The sequence below is a fragment of the Psammomys obesus genome, unplaced genomic scaffold, assembly GCF_907164565.1.
Source record: "Psammomys obesus unplaced genomic scaffold, mPsaObe1.curated_primary_1811, whole genome shotgun sequence".
NCBI classification, from domain to species: Eukaryota; Metazoa; Chordata; class Mammalia; order Rodentia; family Muridae; genus Psammomys; species Psammomys obesus.
Window position 1 is genome coordinate 12,928,018 of NW_026596256.1, and position 25,681 is coordinate 12,953,698.

The 25,681-nt window shown below is 39.6% G+C and overlaps 1 protein-coding gene across 2 annotated transcripts; it reads right to left on the reverse strand.

Annotated features, from left to right (window-relative positions):
• Positions 1 to 5,737: 5,737 nt before the first annotated feature.
• On the reverse strand, positions 5,738 to 25,681 carry Slc33a1 (solute carrier family 33 member 1). Of its 2 annotated transcripts, XM_055596830.1 has the most exons (7): positions 24,520 to 25,681; positions 19,257 to 19,447; positions 11,730 to 11,914; positions 11,220 to 11,337; positions 7,902 to 8,117; positions 6,623 to 6,817; positions 5,738 to 5,929 (listed from the first exon to the last, which is right to left on the reverse strand). In XM_055596830.1, exons 1-6 carry the CDS (start codon positions 25,292 to 25,294, stop codon positions 6,650 to 6,652), a joined length of 1,653 nt encoding a protein of 550 aa, XP_055452805.1. In that variant the 5' UTR covers positions 25,295 to 25,681; the 3' UTR covers positions 5,738 to 5,929; positions 6,623 to 6,649. The 2 variants fall into 2 exon arrangements, with proteins under 2 accessions (XP_055452805.1, XP_055452804.1); XM_055596829.1 differs by having other exon boundaries at positions 5,738 to 6,817.

Consider the following 25,681-nt stretch of genomic DNA (forward strand, 5'->3'; position numbering starts at 1 on the left):
TGTGTCAGAGGCCCCAAGAAGGAAGTTATTACTCCTACGTCGTTGGAAGTGGACAACAGTAAAATAGTCCTCTAAGGATTTGAAGTGACTAGTTATGCTTTTGTATCTACAGGACCAAGTGGTCATGGGTAAGTCCCTCGAGTTCCAAGAACTGCCCGGAAAGTTGGAAAACAAAGTTGGCTCGTCTCATCTCAAAAATACAGGACTAAATACTAACCTTAGCTTTAATTCCCTATCTATCCCCTACCTTGTCTTCTCAGTCAAATCTTGCTGTCCTGACTCTCCTCCCTTTGATAGGGATCTGCTCCAGGACCTCTTGCTGGCTACGCAAGCTTCTCCTACCACTCAACCACACATCCCCACTTCTTTACTTCCAATTTACTTATAGCAAAACTTAAAATTTGACTTTTTTTTTTTTTTTGAATCATGGTCTCTATGTGGACACCTGCCTTAGAACAGACAGGAATGGAGGCCAGGGATTCCACTGGAGCCACAGGTACAGGCAGCCACGTGATAAGGGGATGGGAACTGATTTCAGGCTCTCTACAAGGCAGAACGTGTTTTTAACTACTTCAGCTTCCAATTTTGACCTCTTTTTTCCATTAACAGTTTATTGAATTTTCTTATACTTCCTAAGTTCAAAAGATGATGTCTCCTGTAGTTAAAATTCATCGTTAATAAATGTCTTAATTAGATGTTTACTCTTGTGGCTTGGTTGGTAGAGTGCTTGTGTAGCCTGCCCAAAGCCCTACGTTCAGTCCCCAGCACAACATAAAACTAGATATGTGCCTGTGATCTTGGCATGTGAGAGATGGGAGTTCACTTCTAAGGGCCTACTTTAAAGTGCAGGATAAGGTTATGAACGAAATGATATACACTGAGGGGATTGGTATGCTGGTCTAAGAATGAGATGCAATATGAAGCTTGCACTATTTAGGAGCTAATTTCAATGGTGCAAAAGGTTATGTAAGACAAGTGAGTTGGGGATAAGAGAGCAGCAGCAGCAGCACAGTAGTTTCATAGTTGGGACTGTAGCTGGAACTCATACTACTAGCAATATGTCCTTAGTTATCACTTAACAGTGGGTGTGGTGATGCATGCCTTTAGTCCTAACACAGGAAGCAGAGGCAAGCGGATCTACGTGAGTTCGAGGCCAACCTGGTCTACAAAGTTTCAGGACAGCTAGGGCTATACAGAGAAACCCTGTCTTGAAAACCAAACAAGAGAGAGAGAAAAACAGAGCACTTACCTTCTCCTGTGCCTGTTTGTTATATAAAACAGGAATTACCAGACACTGTACCTTTTAAAATCACCATCCTCTTGATTAGTTTATATGAGGATTTTTTATAAAGTACTAAATTTTGGCTGCTACAGTACTGCAGGAACCTGTAATGAAGGCCACAGTGGACAGCTATAGTGCTGGAAAGCAGGGCCTTTCTTTGTTTTCTTCTATTTAACTTTTTGCCATGCTGAGGCCAGGGTAGTAACAGAAAGCTGTTTTTTTTTTTTTTTTTTGTAGATTTATTTTTATGTGTATCAGTGTTTTGTGTGCAGGTATGGATGTGTAGCAAGTGTGCGCAGTGCTTAGAAGGGAGCAACGGATCTCCTGGCATTGGAGTTACAGACAGTTGTGAACCACTGTGTGGGTGACGGGATCGAACCTGAGTCCTCTGGAAGAGCAGCCAGTGCTCTTAACCGCCAAGCCACCTCTCCAGCTCGCACTGCTACTTTTAAGGGAGAAATACCGTAGGCTGCGTTCTTTAGTCTAACTTGAGCACACAGCACGTCTTCAGCCTGGGATTCTCTCACTGCAGGCAGTAGGCAGGATCATGACCGACAGAATTTGTTGGGGTGTGTGGCTTAGGTAACAGAAAAAAATCATGTAATCACTCAGGAGACACCATTTGTCCTAAAAAAAGGAAATTTTATTTTCCGATTACACTTTACAAGAAATCTATGTATTTGTGGTGAAGAATATAGGCAAAAGATAGAGGAGCTGAGAAAAAGAAAGCCCTGTCAAAGGGCTTGTGGCATACTCTAGACTGAGAGGCAACTAGCAAAACTGCTTTGATTCTAACCATGAAGAACTAACAACTTTTAATTATTTTTCTTCATAGAAGACAAAGTAGTGAAGCAGATCAATCTTTATAATAATAAAATATTGAAATATACTATCTTCTTGGGGCTAAAGATTTGGCTCAACGGCTAAGAGCACTTGCCGCTCTTACAGAGGACCTGGGTTCAGTTCCCAGAATCAACAGGGCAGCTCACACTTCTCTGTAACTCCAGTCCAAGGTGAGCCAATAACCTCCGTTAGCCTCCTGGATACTAGCTATGGACAGAGTGACATACATATATACATACATGGAGGCAAAACATTTATACACATAAAACAATAACCTTAAGAATAAAAATATTAAATATATATATTACATTCTTTATTCTTCTGTCTCTAGAATTTACCCTACAAACTGCTCCCTTCCTCCTGTATGCCCTGTGCCTTTAGTTCCCTGACATTAAGGCAACGTGCAGTTTCAACTGCTTAGAAAAACATCTGTTTAGGAACAAGACCCTAGCCATGCTCATACTGTCAGCATGTGTGCTTCCTAAGGGTAACAAACTCCTTACAATTCATCTTCACAATTTCTGAACTTTGCTTTTTCTTCTCCTTTTCTAATGCTACCATTCTAGTTTGTCTACTAGTCTCTTTTAGAGCTTGTGGTGACAGTGCCTGTAATGTCAGCACTTGGAAGATGGAGGCAGGAGTACTGAGGCAAATTTGAGGCCATCCTGGGCTACATAATGACATTATTTCAAAAACTCCAAGGGCAATGCCACTCCCACTCCACTCTCCCACCTGTCAGTGTGACTGCAGCGATCATGACCCATGACCCGTGGCCTGGGAGAGGCAGGAACAGCTGAAGGTGATGAGCAAACAGGTGGTGATGAGCATGGTGAGAACAGACTCTGGAGACAGGCTTCAATGAGCCAGCACATTTAATTGTTGGGTAGCAAAGGCTACACAAACCTTTGGTGGGTGAGTAGGGGAGATAGGGTGGGTGTATACCATTGGCCAGGGGGCAGGCTGCTGAGGATGCCTCATTTGCATGAGGAGAAATTCCAGGTGCTGGCTGGACACGACCTTAAGGAGAGGGGAAGTTTAACCTGGCTCAACTATGTACCTCCTCTGGTGTGGGCAAAGATGCGGGGGCAGTGGGGTGTCACAGGAGTGCAGGCCTAGGGCAAGGGAGGGAGTGGTCTCACTCCTACCACTCTTGCTCTTGACAGATTTCTGAGGTTAGATATGACTCAGTCCCACTCCTGCTCCTCCCAGTTCCTGGGCCCACTGCACAAGTGTTGCAGTTTAGGGTAGAAGGCAACTCCTTAGCCTTTTCTCATCAAAAGTTACTAACTTGTTGGGCTGTGGTGTCACCCGTCTTTAATCCCCAGCACCCCAGAAGCAGAGGCAGGCAGATCTGTCAGTTCCAGGCCAGCCTAGTTCACAAAGTGAGTCCAAGACAACCTGGGCTACATAGAGAAACCCTATCTAGAAAAAACAAACAAAAAACAAACAACAACAAAAAACAAAACAGAAAGTTACTAACCAGAAAACCTAAAATGTTCTAAAAAATAATATGGAGGAGTTTTGTTGTGACCTCACTATTTCGTCATGTTAGTTTAACTTTTACTTTGCATGTCTGAGTGCATCCACATGTCTGAGTGCATGTGTACATGTCCTCGAGGGCACTGGAGAGTGATGCACACTCTGGAGCTGTGATTCCAACTCCAGTCCTCATGACTGAGCAGCAAAAACTGTTAGCTACTGAGCTACCTTTCCAGCACTTTTTTATGTTCTGTTAAAATCAGAGTTAGTGGCTGGAGAGCTGCTCAATCGTTAAAAACTCGTTGCTCTTGCAAAAAACACAAAAATCAAAACAAAACAAAAAACCCAAACAGGTTTGGTTCCCAACAGCCACATGATGGTTTACAATCTTCTGTAACCCTAGCATGAGGAGATCTGTTGCCCTTGTTCAGTCTCTGAGGTCATCAGATGCACAGTGCACATACACAGTGCAGATAAAACATTCATGCACATAAAGCAAATATTTTCTTTTTTATATTCAGTTATTGCGCTGATCTGTGGTTCAGTGGCACAGTACACATTTCACTTACACGTGGCTCTGAATATGACCCCCAGTAACTCTCTCCTACATGGTCATGCGGCCCTTCTCCCCCATCTGCCTCTCCCCACATAAAAATTCCTGAGCTGTTTCTTTCTGCTTTTGTATCAAATTTCATTCCTTGACTCACAGGACCTGATTTCTCCCCACAAACCTTTCAAACATTGCCTCAACTCACAACTCACTACTAAGATATTAAATTAAAACATTAAAGCTATGTGAATGTCTTACATTACTTTACTTTGAAGTCAGGTAGGATGAATGGCTCCTGCCTGTAATTCCAGCACTTGGGAAAATGAGGCTGGAGGATTGCATTGAGTTTAGGACCAGTTTAGACAGAGAGTTCCAGAACAGTCTGGGTTATAGTGTAATACTTTCTTTAAAAAAAAAAAAAAAAAAAAAAAAAAAAAAAAAAGTAGATAGAGCCAGGCATACCTTTAATCCCAGCACTCGAGAAGCAGAGGCAGGAAGATACTCTGAGTTCGAGGCTAGCTTGGTCTACAGAGTGAGTTCCAGGACAGCCAAGACAATGCAGAGAAATCCTGTCTCAAAAAACAAACAAACAAACAAAAATATAAAAAATAAATAATTACTTTGACTGCATGTCTCATTTCAACTAGGAGAAAACTAAAGTTAATACCTTGATTAATTGTTAATTTGGAAAGGAGGGAGTCGAGACAAGATGTGTCTATATAGCAAAGGGAAATAGCCCTCTCCTCCCATGCACTGTTGTCAAGAAACATGTTGCAGAGATGCAGAAGCAACACGTCACCTCCCTAGAGAACAAACACGTTCTGCATAGTTTCTCATCGTTTGCTGAGGTGATGCAGGTTCTGAGGCTTCTCTTTTAGCACAGGTATTGCATTTCAGTCCTGCCTCCCTCCTCAGTGCTGGGATGAAGGCGTGTACCACCATGCCCATCTCACCCCTTTACTTTTCTTTTGAGACAGTAAGTCATACAGTTAAAGCTCACAGAGTCACTGTACATAGATAAATTTCATGAAGACATTGCATAAGAAAAAGTATCTGGGTCAGTGGTGTACACTTTTAATCCCAACACACAAAGGCTGGCGAGTATGAGTTTGAGGCCAGCCTGGTCTGCAGAGAGTTCCAGGCAAGTCAGAGCTGCACATGAAGCTCCGCCTCAAAGCCCATATAGTACGCAAAGCCCTTGTAGCACGTAGAGCACATGCAGAATGCTGGAACCTGCCGTTGTGCTAGTTTCTAATTCTTCTGGCCTAGCACATCTCAACTAAGTTATTCTTCACAAATAAAAGTATGTGTTTTTGAATTCTCACAATTCAATGTGAGAGTTAACTTCCAATAAAGTCAAACTAGTTAGCTGGTACCTGAATATTAAGCTTTGCTCCACTTGATACATTGTACCAAAATGTTAAGGAAAAAAAATACCGTTGTTCCTGATTTGGCATAAAGTAATTATGAGAAATTCTCACTAATAAAGTTCTTAGTTAAGATTAAAAAATAATCTGCACAGTGATTTAATTTGTTAAAGGTACAAAATCTCTCTTTTTAAAACAGTAGCTTTGAGATTTATGTTGTTACGCATTTAAATTTTATTTAATTTTAAGTTTACATTTTCTTTTCACAGTAATTAAAAACCACAGTAAGAATGACATTTAATTTTTATATTTACAACTCAGCCACAATCACACACACAACCACAACCTTGATCCCTTCATTAGTTGTCTGTGTGCCAAGACGCACTTGTGACAAAATCATTTGTAAACCTAGGGCAAGAGTTAACAAGAAATCAAAAGAGCTTCTCCAAGAGGGAGGGATAGGGACATCAATAAATTAAAAACCATAGCTCTATTTTATTAAAAAAATAGTTTGGATAATCTTTTTTATAAATCTTTCATGCTTACAAAAGCAAAAAGTACATTTAAAATAGTTATTTTTAACAGATTCATTTGTACAATGCGGTTATGGTCAGAAAAACAACTCAATGTTTTAGTAGTCTACATTTTCTTTGCCTCAAATTCCACATAAATTTTTACAAGTTTACAATTCAAAGTGAGAATTAACTTCCAATAAAGTCAAACTAGTTAGTTGGTACCTGAATATTAAGCTTTGTTCCACTTGATACATTGTACCAAAATGTTAAATATAACTCAATAACAGGTACTAACAACAATACTTGACAGCATGGTGACCACCCATGACTATTCCATTGTAGCTTAAAATATGCTTTGGTCAGTAAATTAACAGAAATCAAGTAATACAACCAAAAGAGTTGTTTCCTGGCCTTAGTCAACTTTAAATACATTAACAAGGCAAGGAAAAATATGATCAAACATACAAAGAAATCCATTTTTCAACTATTTGGCATTTTAAATTAAAATTGTCCTTCTTTAAACAATATTTTACACTCCTACACAGTGATTATTATAGCTTTCTCAGTAAAACTAAACTACAGTTACCTTCTAGAATGTCCAGTAATGTTGGCATTAGTTGTTCCTTTTGCACTTCCATGAGGATGGTCCTTCCTCCTGTAACTTTTTAAATTTTGGACCAAGAAAGAACCACCAGCCAAATCCAATGAAAACACAGATGATGGATTCCACATAGTAACCATCCAAAGCCGTAACACACGAGCCGCCAAGTTTTTTGCAAAGCTGTAAAAATAAAATTATAACAAATATTCTTTACCTTTTTTTTCTTGTTTGCTTTATAGACAGGACCTCAGATAGCCTAGGATGACTTCAAACTATGTACCTGAGGATAATGCTGAACTTCTGAATCTCCTCCTTCAACCTCTCAAGTGATGGGATTATGAGCTTGTAAAACTAGAGCTCTGCACAAGGCTGGCAAGCACTACACCTACTGAGCTATATCCTGGGCCCATATTCTGTGATTTCATATGGACGTATTTGGTAATTCATCTTTCTACTTTGTAACTAAAGAGATCAATCAAATACATTTTTGAGAAAAGATTTCAATATTTCACATATTTCACAAATTTAATTCTTTCAATGCTACAAACAGGATTTAAAACAATTTTTAGCACTTACTGCAAACAATACTGATTTTCAAAATGGACTTTTTCATATTTGAAAATATGAAATTTCCAATGAATTTGTTCTAGAAAGAGACAAGATTAGTTTGGTTTGTATGAAACAGCATTTTACTATGTAGACCTGGCTAGTCTGGCCTGGAGCTCAGAAGACCTGCCCACCTCTGCCTCACCATGCCTGTTCCAAGAGTAATATGACTTTGAAATAATTTACCTATGAATCATTCCACATTCAGCTTTAGCTACAGTTGCTGTGTAGAGAGAGCCAGTGGAGTCCCTTTCTTAGCACTGTAAAAGTTATAAGCAGTTATAAAGCATTTGTAAGCAGTTTAGCAACCCCTGATATGGGAGAAAGCCTGTTTTCCTTCACTGAGAAGCACCTTTTTGTTTTTGTTTTTTGTTTTTCTGAGACAGGGTCACTCTGTGTAGTCCTGGCTATCCTGGGATCACTTTGTAGACCAGGTTGACCTGGAATTCACAGATAGCCACCTGCCTCTGCCTCCCAAGTGCTGGGATGAAAGGTGTGTGGCTAGTCTTACTGATAAAAATTTATCATTACTCTTAATTATAACCGAGTTAAAATACTTACATTGCCATATTAAAAACTATGGGTATATATGATTTTTAGGCACAGTACTCACTTCTTGAAACTTGTTCACTGATATCTAAAACTAAAACACACTTACTTCGATAGCGTCAGGCGTCCGACAATTCTGGTTTGATGCTCCTACACACTCTTTCACTGTGAGGGGATCCACTAGCCAAAGAGCTACAGTAGCAGGCCAGTTTCCTCCCAGATTGGACACAGTATTTAAAAGGGTCATGTATGTTCCTCCAATAAGAGGATCACTGACCTTGGCATTGAAAGCCATTATTGACACATACATGCTGTACAGCGTGACCTGTGAGAAGAAAAGAAACACTGGAATGGTGGAAGAAGATTTTCTTCTTTTCATATTTGTTTTGTTTTGTTTTATGGATTGAGAATGGGGAGTACCAAGCAGGAAGCATAAACTAGGGAGTTTTTGCCGTTTTCTGACTTCTATGATCAGACTTATAGAACTATGCCTTAAATTAGGAACATCAAAATCATAAGACTTAAAATTAAATTTTAATAATTTTTACTGAACTCAATCCAACAAACATTTATTGAGTACATGGTATAAGCCATACTTTAAGAACATGACAATATAAAGGTGAATACAAAAATACTGCTTTTCCCTTGAATGTATTATATGCTAGAGAGACTAGAAATAAAGAATTAAGATAAAACATAGTAGAAGTGAGCACACTATACTCCAAGGAAAATTTAAAAGATTCATTCTACCATATACAGTCAAAGAATACTGGAGAGAAAGGAACAGGTAAGGAGGCATGGAGGGTATATACAGTAAAAAAGCACAATTCCTATGTGTACTGTGCCTAGATATGTTTATATACACATTTATACATTTGTATAGACAGAAACACAATAAAACATGGATACCTAGTTATACTTCCAAAAATAGTGATAAATGATAAAGAATATACTTTCAAAATTTATAAGACAAACTAGAGAGAAAAAAAGCCTTAGGAGATAAAAACTGAGAGACAGAAATGGAGACACACATCTTTTTTTTTTTAATTTTTTTCTTCATAATTTATTCACTATATATCTCAATTGAAGCCCCCTTCCTCAACTGAGACACACATCTTTAATCCTAGCATTTGGAGGCAGAGGCAGGAAGATTTCATATTTAAGGCTGGTCCGGGACAAACATGGTCTCAAAAATAAGCAAAAAGTAATTGACCTTTTCTTAGAAAGATAGAAATTATTTTGAAAACAATATTCCTCTAAACAATGCTCCATGACGTGCTTATTAAGGAAAAAAATAATTGCTTACAGAGGTGGGAGGGGCAGCTCGGTGGTAGAGCAAAAGTCACATTAGATGGAGACATTAAATCCCACAAAACTGAAAAAGCTTTCATGGTGAGCTTTCTGATAACCTTCACACATACATTCCGCAAATGGTAAAGATTCTGGCGTGACCCACTTAGGTACATTCAGCCCTCGGAACAGCTGACTTCACAGCAGAAGTGATGACAGGGCTGCATGCACCCTGCATCAAGCATCATTCCTTATGTCTACAGGCCTTCAGTCTTCTCCTTCAGGCCTGTGTGATTACCTAAGCTTCTCTGACTACATTTTGAGAAATTTCCCAAGAAAATCAAAAGCCAAAGAGATAAGCCTTTGAACTATAATAGCATAGTTCCTACACTTCTTTCCCTGGGTAGACAGGGAGGCACTGACTGAAGCAAACACTCCTTTTTATTTTCTGTTTTGTGCCTAACATTAACTTTGTGCAAAAAATAATGAAATATATATTTGACACAGTGGCCTCAATAATTTTACACACATATGGTTGGTTAGATATGATCCACTAAGGAATTCTCCTTTATTGGTTGACTGATCAATTGGTTTGTTGTTTTAAGACAGAATCTCAAGTAGTCCAGTCTAGATTCCAATTCACTATTTAGCCAAGACTGCACTTGAATTCCAGATCTTCCTGCCTCCACCTTTAAAATGTTGGGATTATAGGTATGGTATTACCATACCTGGATTCTGAATTATTTATTTGTATGAAAAAAAAAAAACTGTCGAGACTATTGAGGTTTTAGTAAAAAACCGAGAAGCAGGATATATCTTACTTTCAAAAGAGTTAGATCAGTGATTCTTTAATATATATTAGCAATATTACTTGAATAACAAAACCCATTGGTTGGCTTCTGCCATTTACTTGAGTCACTTATATTCATAATCAAAACACTCATTCTGAAACAGTAACTTAAGTGAGACTAAAGCAGAGTAGACATCACTTCCTTAGAGGATTGAAAACACATATAACACAGAAAGAGAAGGCAGTTTGTCACACAGATGCCAAATATCTCAGAGTGAGTTTTTAATACAACATATAAGTCAAAGACTACAGCCTTACATCTAGTATCCCTATCTCTATCTTAAGAAAAGATAACAGAAATTAAGAAAGAATCCACATCTACAGCAGGTATGGTTTCTTACATCTACTATCCCTGCATTTAGAAGACTGACATGAGGCAGGATGATCAAAGGGAGTTCCAGTTTCAGTTCCAGTGTGAGCTGCATAGTGAGTTCAAACCTATGCCTGGTTAAATGGGCAGAACCTGTCTCAAAAATAAAAATAAACAAACCACCCACCCCTACATCTAAAAATAGAACAAGGTATACTTACTTAGTAACTATAAACTTAGCATTAGAATAAATTCTGAAGTATAATAAATTCTTAATAAATGAAAAATTTAAAGAAAAATGAATAGATAAACTCCTTTTTCATGACTAAATCTTTACTAAGTTTTAAAAGACATTAGTCTTTTTTTTGTCATTTTTGACACTTTATTTTTTTGAGGTCATAATATAATACATTGGAGGGAGGTTTGCCTCCATCCAAACCCTCTCATGTAACCCTCCATGTTCTCTTTCAAATTGTTTTAATTTTTTTAAATTTTTATTAATTATTGTTTATTCACTTTGTATCCCAGAAGACATTAGTCTTAAGTTTACCATCACATTAGTTTGTCAGATTCTTGTGGAAACCTTCAACTTCATTAAAGTAGCTGTGAATTTTTTGATCCTCAGGGACTAAAAGATAACTGCGTATGTAAGAAAGCTTGCTCTATAACCATGGGGACTTGAGCTCACATCCTCACACAAGTGGGTGAATGAGTGCCTGTAATTCCACCTTTTGGAACAAAAGTGGAAAGATCACCAGAGAGAGCCTGCCAGCCTGCCAGCCTAGACAAAATGTCAAGCTTCTAGTTACTGAGAAACTCTGTTTCAAGGCAGTACAGAGCATGAGAGAGTAACACACATGTCCAGCTCTGGCCTTTACATGCGTGCCCAAGGGCCCCATATGTACATAATCAAGTGCATCTCTCTCTCTCACACACACACAACTTCATTTCAGCCAACAGTTTACCTCTTAGCTCACCTGGTGTAATGCATAGCTCAGCAGCACTATAATATAATAATAAATAGGGAATCCTCCTTGATGCTCTACTTTAGGAGTCCACCAAACAAGCAGGGCATATTCTAATCCAAGCAGTAATCTACAAAAAAATAAACACTTGAGTTGACATCCATTTTAGGTTATAGAATAACCTGTATTAAAAATTGCTACATCCAGGCATGGTGGCACATGTCTTTAATCTCAGACTCAGGAGGCAGAGGAAAATAGATCTCTTTGGCCAGCCTGGTCTATAGAGTAAGTTCTAGAAGAACCAAAACTACACAGTGAGTGCTTCAAATTAACAATAACAGAACAAAAATACTGCTTCCCTACAACAAAAGGATGTGCTAGAAGGCTGAAAGAGAAAAAGCACACCTAAGTGACACTGACATTAAAGGTGCATCATGCCTCACCCAATTCCACCCACCTACTCCACCCTGACATGCACAACACTGAAGACTGCCTTTGTTATTTGGCAGACTCTGCTGTTACCTGTAGGGCATGGCTTTGTAAAATATGTTTAGTGGCTGGGGACCTGCAGTGTACTTGCTGATAATGAGTGGCAGTATTATTTGCAGAGGGACCATTGGAACAGCCAGTAAGGCTAGATGCTCTTTAGGCACACCCTCTTCTACCAGTTTCAGGCCTGTCACGGCATCAGCTGCTGAGAAGCCGATCTGCAACATAAAAACAGAAGGAAGGAGCTAAGCTTCTGATACATGACATGCCTTTGTCAGAACACCTGCAGGTGCTGTAAACAAGCGCGGAGCTGCCAAGTTCTAGAAGGTATAGTTTGCAGTGGTTTATTAACATTGTGTGGTGAAACAGAAAATGTCATATTGGTTGAACTGCAGACATTTTTAATTACAACTAAATTTCCACTTTGAAAAAATTAAATCCAGGCCTTCAATCCTAGTGTTTAGGAGGTGGCAAGCAGCAGGCTGTGAGTTCTAGCCCATCCTCCTCTATACAGTGAGTTTCAGGACAGCTTGTGCTACACTGTGAAAGCCTGTCTCAAAAAAGGAAAAAAAAGCAGTTGGTTGGAGTGTCATGCCTTTAATCCCTGCCCTCAGGGAGGCAGAGGCAGGCAGATCTCTGTGAGTTCAATGCCAGCCCAGTCTACATAATGAGTTCTAGAACAGCCAGGGCTATGTAAAGAAACCATGTCTCAAAAAACAATACCAACCAAACAAAAACAAATAAGTAACAGCTCAATCCATTATAAGTTAAAAATTCTACTTACTGATTTGTACATCATAAATTTATAAGAAAAGTCTCTGGTTAACTATAAATAAATTTAATTCAAATGAACAATCACTGCCACATATTTTTTTGTTTCTCATAAATTAGAATAAAAATTTCCAAGAACATCTAACATTTCACAATCAATTCTTTGTTTTGTTTTGTTTTTTGTAACAGGGTTTCTCTAGGCTGTCCTAGAACTTACTTTGTAGACCAGGCTGGCCTCGAACTCAAGAGAGCCGCTTGCCTCTGAGTGCACAGAATGACCTGGAACTCTGTGTACCCCAGGATGGCATCATAGCCACAGAACTCATAGCAACCCTTTTGGCCTCAACTTCCTGAACACTGAGATTAGACATGTGAACCACCACATCTCCACCCATTCAGGTCAACAAATAAACAAATCTCAAAACTGTAGTCAAATTTTATCCCAGAGCATGCTGAGAAATGAAACACAGACAGGAAACATGGAATGAGAAAGACTGTTATCTGTACAACTGGTAAAACTACGATAAAAGCTATGGTTGGTGTGGTGGTTTGAATGAAAATGGCCCCCACAGGCTCATAAGGATTGTCAATATTAGGGGATTTGGTCTTATAGGAGTAAGTGCGGCACTGTTGGAGGAAGTGTGTCACTGGGTGTGGGCTTTGAGGTTTCAAATGCCCAAGCCAGGTAGTGTCTCTCTTCTTCCTGCCAATCAAGACACAGAACTCTCAGCTCCTTCTCTAGCACCATGTCTGCCTGTGTGACACCATACTTTCTGCCATGATTCTAATGGACTAAACCTTTAAGTCAGCCCCAACTAAATGCTTTCCTTTATAGTAAGAGTTTCTGTGGACTTGGTGTCTCTTCACAGAAATAGAAACCCTAACTAAGACAGTTAAGTAACTACCTTAACTTAAAAGGTTTTAGTTATTCCCTGAACTATAGTGAATTTGTTGTTTGTTGCCACAGGCTTTTATGCAGCCATGGATATGAACCTGAGGATGATCATGAACTCCTTCTGATCCCAATTACAAATGCATTCCACCACCAACTGTGAGCTATCATTTTTCTTAAATGATGTTTTGTTCTCAGTTATTTCAGAGAGCTTGTCATATGTATTAGTTACTCTGGAATGAACACACACACATATATTTAGGGGTTGGAAAAATGGCTCAGCCATCAAAAGTGCCTACTATTCTTCCAGAGGACCCAAGTTCATTCCCAGCATCCATATTAGGCAGTTCACAACTATCTGTAACATCAGCTCCAAGAGATCTAATGCCCTCTTTCTGGTCCCTATGGTGCCCACATTCACAGACATACAGGCATACATGCATACACTTAAATAAAAATAAAAATAAATCTTAAAGAAAAAACAAGCCATTTGGGCACAGTAACAAATGTCTTTAATCCTAGCACTTCTGGATGGAGGCACGAGATTCGCTGTAATTTCAAGGCCAGCCTGGACCACACAGCAAATTTCAGGATAGCCAGGGCTACATGGAGTGATCCTATTTCAACAAGACCCAGTAAGAAAAGGAAACCAGAAGTGGTGATACACACCTGTAATCCTAGCACTTGTGAGGTGGAGGTGGAGGTGGAAGTGGAGGCAGAAAGTCAGGAGTTCAAGGCTAGTTTTAGCTACAAGGCATACATAAGATCATTTCTCAAAAAAATTAAAACAAAAACAAGTACAACAAAATCATAATATAAACAACAAACCTATAGAACAAAGCTGGGCTAAATGTTATCAATTAAAGAATCTCAAAATAAGGTATTTAGATTTTAGTACTAGTAAAATTTTGGAAAATAAACAATTATATCACATGAATTGAGTTAGAGGCCAGCCTAGCATATATGAAACCTTGCATCAAGAAAACTGAAAGGTCAGAGCTAAAGATGGTTCAGTGGTTAAAAGCACTAAATGCTCTTCCAGAGGACCTAGGTTCAATTCCCAGTACCCACAGGTGGTTCACAACCATCACGGACTTCAGTTCTTGGAAGTCTGATGCCTTCTGATCTGTAGTCACCAGGCACACATGTAGTATACGGACATACATGCAGGCAAAACACCAATACACTTAAATGAAAGAAAGAAAGAAAAGAAAGAGACCGACAGAAAGGAAAGAAAGAAAGAAAGAAAGAAAGAAAGAAAGAAAGAAAGAAAGAAAGAAAGGAAGAAAGGAAGAAAGAGAAAAAAGCAGGGTAGTGGTGATGTACACGCTTAATCCCAGCACTTGGGATGCAGAGGCAGGTGGATCTCTGTGAGTTTGAGGCCAGCCTAGTTTACAGAATGAGTTCAAGGATAGCCAGGGCATTACCCAGAAAAACCGTATCTATAAAAAGCAAAACAATAAAACAAGCAACCCCCCTCCAAAGAAAAAGAAAGGCCAAAGATTAAAGTCTAGAATAATTTTCACTTGCATTGTTTTCACTCTGCATGACTGAATGTAAACCCACTAGACATTTACTCTTAAAAGGTTTATAGTAAGATTGATTGATTGATTGATTGATTGATTGATTTTTTGAGGCAGGGTTTTTCTCTATATTTTTTGGTTGTCTTGGAACTCTGTAGACCGGGCTGGCCTTGAACTTAGAGATCTATTTGTCTCTGCCTCCCAAGTGCTGGGATTAAAGGCATGTGCCTCCACCACCTGGCAGTAGTAGGGATATTTGTAACACACACATCTAACAAAACAATTATGCCCAGTATGTGTATGTGTGTGTCCACACACACATGTATTTTCTTTTTTACAAATTTAAAGACAAATACTGTTATGTTGTGCAGGCAATTTAACTGGTCTGCCCTAGGGGCCTTTAGCGACCTGACAACACCCTATGTCATCACCCAGGCCAGGTGCTTCAGATATAACCCATCTGCTACTCTCCCAACCCCCATCTGCCTCCTTCTCTCTCTCTGCTTCACTTCCTTTCCCCTTCCCTCCTCTCTGAACTGCCAAGATATCTACAGTGGTACAACAGTGGCACTTTTACCTAGTGGATAACAAACAGCTATCTAACTGGACTTCAGGCTCTCTCAACAGTAGGAAATTCACGCCTGGTACTGTAGACCTAGATAACCTGTAAATGGAGAGATCATAGAGAGCTGAGACCTGAGAGGAAAACCAATTACTGCCAGTTTCCTAAACTAATATAATTCTTAACTGTATTCTGCACATGGTTCTTTATATCCATAGATAGATGCAGTTCTCACCCCTCATCAAAGAAGTTTCTTTATGGAACAGATGAAGTCTACAAGAGAGAACTACACTCATGAAAATGCAGAGAACAACTGAATGTGGGCTGTCCAACCCCAAGAGATACTTCTTAGCTACAAGTCAGGCTCAGGGAAAATTGAGGAAGGGGAGATGGAAAGGATGTAAGTGCGTAAGAATGTAAGCTTGGCCAGCGTATCTGCTGTGAAAGCGTCTTCTATGTATGACAGGGAAGCTGTCAAAAATACAGTTGTCTGAACAAGACCAGCAAAATAATATAGGTTAACATGACAACACGGATAGGAGACATTCCACAAGGTCCTACTCCTAGATGAAGAGCTACAGGTAGTCTATGACTGCTCAGAGAGGGGGAATTAGTCTCCCTTGACAAGCTCCCACATAGGCTATCCAATCCTGAGAGGACAGCCCTGGACACATGTAGTTTACACATAGATGTGTGCACATGTATATACATATTGTAACAATAAAGAGGATATCGTGACTTTGGAAGTAGGACCTCGGGATGCTTTGGAAGAGGAGATGGAGGGGTGTGAGTGATCAAGATTCAGTGCTCACTTTTGAAGTTCTCAAAAAAAAATTAAGAAAAAGATGCTGCACAACTCTTGCTGTGAAGACAACCTACACAGAGAAAATATTCTTTTTATGTAACACTTTCAAATAAGAATCTCAAGACACAATGAAAGATGAATAAAGATTAATCTATAATACCTTCCAGTATAGCCCACTCCTTTCCCAGATACTTCCTGAGAACCTCACAAGACTTGTGTTTACTATAAAAACATCTTAACTGCCCCTGCAAATCTTGTGACTAAATTGTTACCTTAGTCACAAGTTACAGCTTCGCTCCTATCCAATGTACCTCAGGAATCACCTTCTGATGTCATTTATGTTCCTTTACAACCTTTTCATATGTAACTTCAGAAGCTAAATCATATGTGGCTGTTAGGGCATATACTCTCATTTCCATAAGTGCCTCCAATTTTTCAACTTTGTTTTATATTAACTCACCCTGAAAATAAAGTTTTCCTGCTTTATCTGAGAAAACAGGACTGTGATAAAAAACTACCTCACTAGTACCCACACCCGTGCCAAAAAAAATAACAGCTTAGATCCGAAGCCATCAAAGAAAACTCTTTTGACTGGTGGTGGTGGTGGTGGTGCAGCGGTAGGGTGGAGGTGCACAGCTTTAGTCCCATAACTTTGGAGGAAGAGGAAAGTGGATCTTTGAGTTTGAGGTCATCCTAAGTTCACCCTAAGGTCATTCCTAAGTTCTAGGAATGTCAAGGCTACACAGAGAAACCCTGTCTCGCTCCCACAACTGACGACTTCTGGTGGGGATGCAGTGGGGAAGGTCTCAGATTTCTTTAAGGAGCTGTACACTAGAAGTTTGACCTCGCTCCCCTGAGTATGTAGGCAACAAAAACTGGGCATTTCGTTGTTGTTCTTCTTTTTCTGGAGAGGAGGTCACAGGTACAGCTAGACAAACCTGAAGAACTGGAAAGTGAGTGTGATCAAGGTGCATTAAGTGAAGTTCCCAATAATCAATAAAAAATGCTGGAAAAAAACTCAGGCTGTTACAGGTAAAAGCAGAGAGAGAGAGAGAGAGAGAGAGAGAGAGAGAGAGAAAGAGAGGTCTCTCTCTGGCCCCACCTTGCTGTCCTAACAGAGCCACTATTAAAAAAAAAAAAAAAAAAAAACTGCCTACAAATATATAGTATGTAATCCCAACCTGGTTATTTAACTTCTCAATATTTATCCATCGTAAAAAGTACATATATTCACACAAAAAAATTACCTATGTGGATATTTACAGAAGTACTATTCATAATAAACCACAACAACCTAAATAACCTTTGAAAAATAAATACACATATGATGAAATTTATAGTAATGAGATGAACAAACTCACCATAAATAATAACATAAACAGGGAAGAAACCATAGTCCTAACACTTGGGAGATGGAGGTAGGGAACTCAAAACTCGAAAGCTCACCATTAGACTTGGAAGAAGGCTAATCTGTTAAGAGCCCTGGCTGCTCTTCCAGAGGACATGGATTCAGTTCCCAGCACCCACAAGGCAACTCACAACCATCTGTAATGTCAATTCCAGAGGATCCAACATCCTCTTCTGGCCTCCACAGGTGCAGCATATATGTGGTACAGGAGCATACACGTAGGCAAAACACCCACATACATAAAATAAAAAAATAAATAAATCTTTTAATAAACAATATTCAATGTCATCATCAGCTACATACTAAGTTCAAAGATAGTCCCTACACTGCATGATATCGTCTCACGAAAACCCTGTAGCAGCCTGGTGTAGTAGCACACACTTTGACCCCAGCATGCAGGCGGCAAAGGGAGGTACATTGTCTGTGAGTCTGAGGCAGCCTAGTCTACAGAATGAGTTCCAGGACGGCCAGGGTGATAGTTAGACTCTTCTTCTTCTTCTTCAAAAAAGGCAATTCTACACGTTATAACTACTAATGTAGCTATTAAAAACACACTTAAAAATACTGAGTGACACAGGAATATGTTTGGAGTAAGACAAAATAACTATAAAATTATATATAATATGATTCAATTCTACTTTTAAACTATATGTGTAAACATATATATGAAATATGTATATATACAGATACACACATACACATAACAAAAAGGAAGGAGCTCAAAAAGGAACACTTCAAAGGCAGAAGCAGGAGGACCTCTGTGAGTTCAAGGCCAGCCTGGTCTACATATCCAGTTCTAAGCAAGGGCTATATAGTGATAATACCCTATCTAAAAAATCTAAAAAACAAAGAAACATGCCCCAAATATTCATCTGTAAATGATGTGACTGAATAGAATGTTATCTTCCATGAACCTTTCTTCTAACTTTACTTTTCCATCATTAAAGAGAAGTCATTAGTAAAATGAAAACAATGAAGCTACAGCATTTACTCGATGCATGTCACACAACAGCTGTAGACTGTTCACGCAGATGATTTCAAAAGAGAATACTGTAAAATTCTAGAGTTTGGGAATAGGCTACTACCTATTATGGCAAAAATATACTTGTTTACTGTTCATATATTTGGGGTTTTTTTCTTTGTCCTGGAACATTCTGTAGACGTGGTTGGTCTCAAACTCACAGAGACTGCCTGCCTCTGCCTTCCAGGTGGTTAAAGGTGCAAGCCACCACCAACTAGATAAGCAAAGAAATCTTAACGAGGAATGTAAGTCACCAGTAATCTCATTTGTCGTACAGTAGATTTACCTTCGGTATTTTAAAAAACAATTTACAACAGCAGAAAGCAGAAATCACTTCCAGGTGATCATTCACTTTCCAGCCATTGCTGTTGTTAGATGTCTCCATACCAACATAACTTTCCAAGATTCTAAGACATGAAGAGTTTTCTCAGAAGTGATATTTGACACCATAACTTTAAAATATATTTAGTAGGCAGGAAATATTGCTTTTCATTGTTAAATTCTATGGTATCGGAAAAGGACTTGAGAAAAGACAAAGTATTCCATGATAATGATAACTTTGTTTAAAAATCTCTTACCTTTGAAGTTAGAATCAGAAGGCAAAATGTCAGAACTGCAGGCATTTTTATAATTGCAAACAGCAGCTTGTAAGTATCTGTGATCCCTTGTGTTTCTTCTTTTACTATTGACACTTCTTTGTTTTCTTTTTTCAGAAGGGCTACTAGTGTTGTTGTTATTAAAAATACAGTTCCCCAGAAAAATAGAAAATCTGAAATTAAGAATGTTTTAGTCTATAATTAATTTTTGAAGCTTAACTTCATTAATATTGAAAAAAATGCAACTATTTTAAACCTAAAATTTTTTAAATTTTATGCTATAAACTTTAGGTTTGAGGCATAGCAAATGATTGAAACCAGTCCTGACTCTGTTAAACATGTAGATTCCAAATTGACTGATACTTACCTGGGGAAGGGGAGGTTACAGATGCAACCGAATTTTAAAAATACCTTTCTTGAAACTATATAAAGGGAAAGAAGTAGATAGGGGAAGAAAATGATTTTCATATCACATAAGAATGATTAGTTATATGACATACTGAAGCATTTCTAGCACACCTATGAATGCAGAAATTAAGAGCATGCAGCAATTCACCACCAATGAATAAAAAAATACAGGCTAGCCAAGTAGTTGTGGTGCACGCCTTTGATCCCAGCACTTGGGAACCAGAGGCAGGCAAGATCTCTGAGTTCGAGGCCAGCCTGGACTACAAAGCCAAGTTCCAGAATAGCCAGTGCTAAGTAGAAACCCCTGTCTCAGAAAAAAAACAAACAAACAAGCAACACACACACACACACACACACACACACACACACACTTACATAAAGGCTGGCACCCTTTTCAATCTTTTTCAGGAGAAAAGCAGTAAAACTCGTCTGGAGCTCAGGGACCTGGCAAGATGACTCATTCGGTAAAGGTATGCGCTGTATGAGCCTGACCACCTGAGTTCAACCTCCAGCACCCAACCCACATGAAGGTAAAAAAGACCTGACTCCAAAAGTTTGTCTTTTGGACTCCACAAGCACATATATATAAATGTGTGTATTCATACACACAAATCAATAATATTTCAATCTTAAATTTTTGAAAGAATTCACCTTATATATCTTCCTACATAGTGCCACTGTGGAGCTCATAGCACACTTTTAGAGTGGCTGATATTTCAAGCTACAGACATTCTCCAACAACAATTTGTAAGGAAATAGCTTAGTAGGAAATAGTATGCACAGGCGTGGTAGCACACACCTTTAATCCCAACATGTGGGAGGCAGAGACAGGTGGATGGATCTTTCTTGATTTGAGGCTAGCCTGGACTACACAGCGACTTCCAGACTAGCCAGGGCTGCATAAAAGTAAAACCTTGTCTCAAAAACACCATTGTACCAGGCTCCAGTATTCCTTTATAATTCACATTATTCTGTAAAATCTAATAGACTGAAACTATCAAAGTAACTAAAATGGAAAACAGCAAGAATGCCAATTGTGGCAAGCATAGAAAGAAAACGAGTTACTCACTGGGAATTAGCACAAAAGAAAATGTCACAAGCAGTACCACACGGTAGGGTCCACTCGTAATCCCAGCACTTGGGAGGCTCGTGGAGGAGGACTGGGAATGTCGGCCCAGCCTGGCCCATGGAATAATACTTTGCCCCAAACAAAACAAAAAGCACCACTGTGCTAGGAATGCAGGGCCTTTCAAAACTGAAAGTGGACTTGTAAAAGCTCAGTTTTTGTACGTTATACAAGGAGTAAAGACTCATTTTGAGACTGAAAAAGTCCCAAGTTGGAAACTACACAGAATCCTTCAATGAAATATGTCTAACAAATGATATATTTCACATTACTATAAAGGAACAGTGAACAATGAGATGGTCAAGCAGGACAAAGTGCTTGGCACACAAACCTGGTACCTGAGTTTCATCCCCAGACTTCACAGTGGAAGTAGAAAAGAAACTTCTGAAACTCCTCCGACCCACATGTATACCGTGGCTCAAGTGCCCCTACTTCTACACACACACACACACAACATACACACACACAACATATACACATTAATAAATAAAAGCTAATATGGAACAAGGCAATGCTAAAGCATGCAGCAAAGCAGATGAAATGGTGACTTCTGACTGAAAAGAGGTATATTCCAATGGAGACATACTGCACACTCTCAACTAGGGAGCATTTCTCGTGTAACAATTATAAAAATCAAAAGCAAGCCCAGCTTGTAGCTAACACTCGTAACCCCAACATTTGGAAGGCTGAAGCAGGAGGACACTACAAGTTTAGTTCGACCAGGGTTATATAATGATTCTAGGATGGCCAGGAAGGCTCAGGCTCTCAAGTGAGGCTCTGTCTTTGATTAAAAAAAAAAAAAAAAAAAAGCAAATTAAGGATAAGGGCATGTATGACAATACAAAAGAATCTTAGTGTCAACTAATCAGCTAACCAGGATTGTCATGTTAGTTGCAAAAGGCTACATATACAAGGAGTAAAACTGCATGGAAACATACACACAATCACATGTCCACCCACCCGCATCCACACATTTAACTAAATAGAATCTATAGCTTACATCCACACCAATTTTTGGTTTGACATTTACTTATTTATATACAGTACATATATGTGTGGTCCGAGGACTACTTGTAAGAGTCAGTTTTCTTCTTCCATCATATGAATCAGAGATTGAAACTGAGGTCCTCAGGCATCCTTAGGCACTGAGCCATTTTGCTTGACTTAATATTTTAATATTATACTATAGGTATGCATGATGCTGGCATATAAAAGCTGAAGAGAGGTTCATGAGACTCCTGTGAACATTTCTTTGCAACCTCCTATAAGTCTAGACTTAATTTTAAATAGTTTAAAAAGCCACAGCTAGGGCTAGAGTGACTCACGCTCTCACACATTCTCTCTCTGACACACTAAATGAAAATTTAAAAACAAATAAAAGTTGGCCATACATAGTGCGCACCTTTAATCCCTGCAAGGAGTTTGAGGCTAGCCTGATCTACAAACTGAATTACAGCTACAGAGAAAAAGAGAGAGGGTGAGGTTTTCCTTGAGGCTGTTCTAACTTCTCACCAATTACAGGTAAAATATCAGATTAAAAACTACAAATACCTAAACTTCAGGTACATCTATCTTAAATTAGCCACTTGACAGCAATTTCCTCATCATAAAAAAAACAAATGCATCGTCCTTTCATCCTGTGGATTATTCATCCCTTACTGTTTAAAGGTCTCTCTCTGCTTCTGCAGATTCTTAGAATGCCTACAAGTTCTGAACTGTCCTTACACTATGAAAAAGCCAGTCAGTAGAACTAAGGTTTTGTTTCCTCAAGATTTTATCTCATCTCATCATTACTGTTCTTAATTTGCTGTTTACATTATAGATTTCCAAATGTTGGAACTGTTCTTTCTCAGTATGTTCCTTAATCATAAAATGTGAAAATTTTGTAAAGGTTTGTTTACTTTCATGTGTATTACTGTTTTGTCTGCATGGTAAGTGCAGTCTGCATTCCTGGTGTCTGTGGAGGCCAGAAACGGGTACTGGATACCCCCTGAAACTGGTGTTACAAAGGGCTTAAGCCACCATATGGGTGCTGGGAACCAAACTCAGGACCTCTGCAGGAGCAACAAGATCTCTTATCAGCAGAGCCGTTTCTCAAGCCCTTCACTGTTTTGTTTTAAGTTGTGGCTTCTAATACACAGATTTCCTAGACAGTGTGCTTATCTCCTCTTTATTTATCTAGCCACTGATATTCCCTTCATATGATTTCATGTTCTTTAAATTCCTCAAACCACTAGCTAGTTAAACTGTGCATGGTGATGCATAATTAAATAGGTGGATCCTTAGAGGATGGAAGTTTGAGGCCGAGCTAGACTCTTGTTAAAAACTAAAGCTAGACAAAGGTCAGTAACAGTGCCCTAGCACTGAGTGGGGAAAAAGGAAAAATTCCCACTGGTTAATGGGACTGGGACTTACCTCAGTAGAAGATAGCTTGCCTTTTATGGAGGAGTACTGGGTTCATTTCCCAGCACCAGGGACACATAGAATATAGTTACATTATTACCAAGAAACAGAACCCACAGAATATAGTTACATTATTACCAAGTTACAGAAACCTCCAAACTACTAACCTGGTATGTGTAAGCATTAAAATTAAAAAGTCTTGTAACTCAAAATGTTTTAAACAAAATCAAAAGTCCACTACAGACAGAAAATTTAAATTTTAAAGTAAGCTATTTTAGAATCTTCTGGAGAACAAAGTTCAAACTCCTGTTATTCAAACAGCTATTAAAAAAGAAAAAAATCAGCTTAAATGAGCCAGCCAAGAATAAAGCCAACTGTTGTCTACACGGTCAATGGCTGGGCTATTGTAGGCCTCTCCAATGTTCATCTCTACTGTTCCCAGTTGGCACAGGTGCTCTTTCTTTGCAGGAGGCCCTCAGAATCCAGTCACTTAGAATGCTTTTATTAACAACCCTTGCCATTCAGCAGACAGCTAGATGAGGACTACTTGTGAAAGAGTAAAGGTGGAAAAAGATCAGAAAGCAAAAAACTACAAATCTGAACCCACCAAAACACAAAAGAAAAATGTGAACCATGTGGCCCATATTCGTAAAATGTACACTTGTTCATTAGGCAAAGGCCCATGGATCTTTACCTCAAATTTTTTGTTATTTTATTGGTTGCATTTTCCCTATCCACTAAAGAGTACTGATCATTATGACTGTGTTAATGTCATATTAATGTCTGGCTTTAAGAATACTTGAAAGTAGCACACTTTAATAAAACAGAAAAACATACTTAGGTCACCTACCATATATATTCCCAGTAAAATCAGTACTCCAGAAGCTGAAGCAGAACTGAGTTTGAGATTGGCTATAAAAACCCTTAAAAGAAATCCAGTAAATATAATTCATAAATAATCCCCAAACCAGAAAAACAAATGTTGCACGGTCTCTCTTCTACAAAGAATCTAGAAGGAAAAAAGTGTGTGTTGGTGTGTGTGTGTGTGTACTATAAGACTAGGAGGGAGGTGAGAGGACAAGGGTGTTATAGAAGTGACTGTGAGCAAAGTACCCACATAGATGTATGAAAATCTCAGAATGGAAGGCAATATTTTGTGTTAATTTTAAAGAGAAATGAAGTAAAATATCTTGTGCGTCACTAAAAATAAAAAGTAAAAGCAAGCAAGACAGCTCCCATCTAAAGTTTCGTCAAAAGCATCCTTAAGCATAAAATAAAGCTAACAGTGTAACAGTGTAAGTACACTACCTGAAAGGGTAACGATTCCCCTGGGTTGAGGCTCAAACCGCAAATACTTGTTACAAAAGTCAGCAGATTCAAGAGCCAAAAACAAAACATTGCCCAAAAAATAGCCTGCTGTTTGGCCCACAGAATTGCATGTGGAAGCATAGCCCACGTTCTCCCGGGATAACATAGTTAACGCCCATCCGTCCACAGCGATGTCCTGTGTGGCGGCCAGGAATTCGAACAAGAAGAATGTCACAGTGAGAGCAACCACATCGGGTGTTCTGCCATCAGTATTTCCAAGTAAACGGTCCACTTGAGTGGATAAATATATCATGAAGATTCCTAGTATATACTGAGTAGGGACAAGCCAGGACTTGCGACGACCGAAGTTCTTAAAGTAGACAGCATCAACCAAGGGAGCCCAAAGCAACTTAAGACTAAAAGGCCAGAAGACAAAACTGAAGAAAGCCTGGTCTGTATAGCTAACATTTTTGCTCTGCAAAATGAGGGGGATGCTCCCCGCCAGGCCTAAGGGAATGCCCTGAAGTACGTAAAGAAAGAGCAGTAACAAAATGCTGCTTAGTTCGGCTCTGTAGCTCCGTGGGGCTTTTGGGAAGTCACCAGGGTTGGCATCTCCAAGAAGAGCTTCTCGGTCCCCCTCCCCGCCCACCGGGTCCTGTTGACTGTCATCCCAGGAGCCCGGAGGCAGTGGGCCAGTCTTCATATCCAGAGCGTGGCTGAACATGCCTGACCGCCGCTGCCGACTGCTGTCCTTGTGGGAGATGGTCGGTGACATATCAAGAGGCGACGAAGGGCCTGGTCTGTGGTGGCCCGAGGCTGGCGTTTTGGATCAGTCTAGTCCCAGGTCCAAGGCAGCCTCTCCGGACCCGGGTCTTGGTGGCTCACCGCCGGCAGAGCGGACGCGGAGAGACTAGTCGCTGTTTCGCGGCAGGGAGCCAGATCCCCGGCCGGTAGCCCAGGCACAGCCTGGGTCCCTGCCCCGACAGGGGAACCTGCAAGAGCCCCTCGGACAGCCACGCCGGGCTCGAGGCTGGCGAAGAGGGCCGTGGCGCTGCGATGGAGGCTGGCTCGCAACTGCGGCGTGACCCTACAGCCGGCCTGGCCAACCGCCACCAGGTTTCTGCTGCCACTGCAGCCTGCACTCTCCTCAGCGGACACCAGG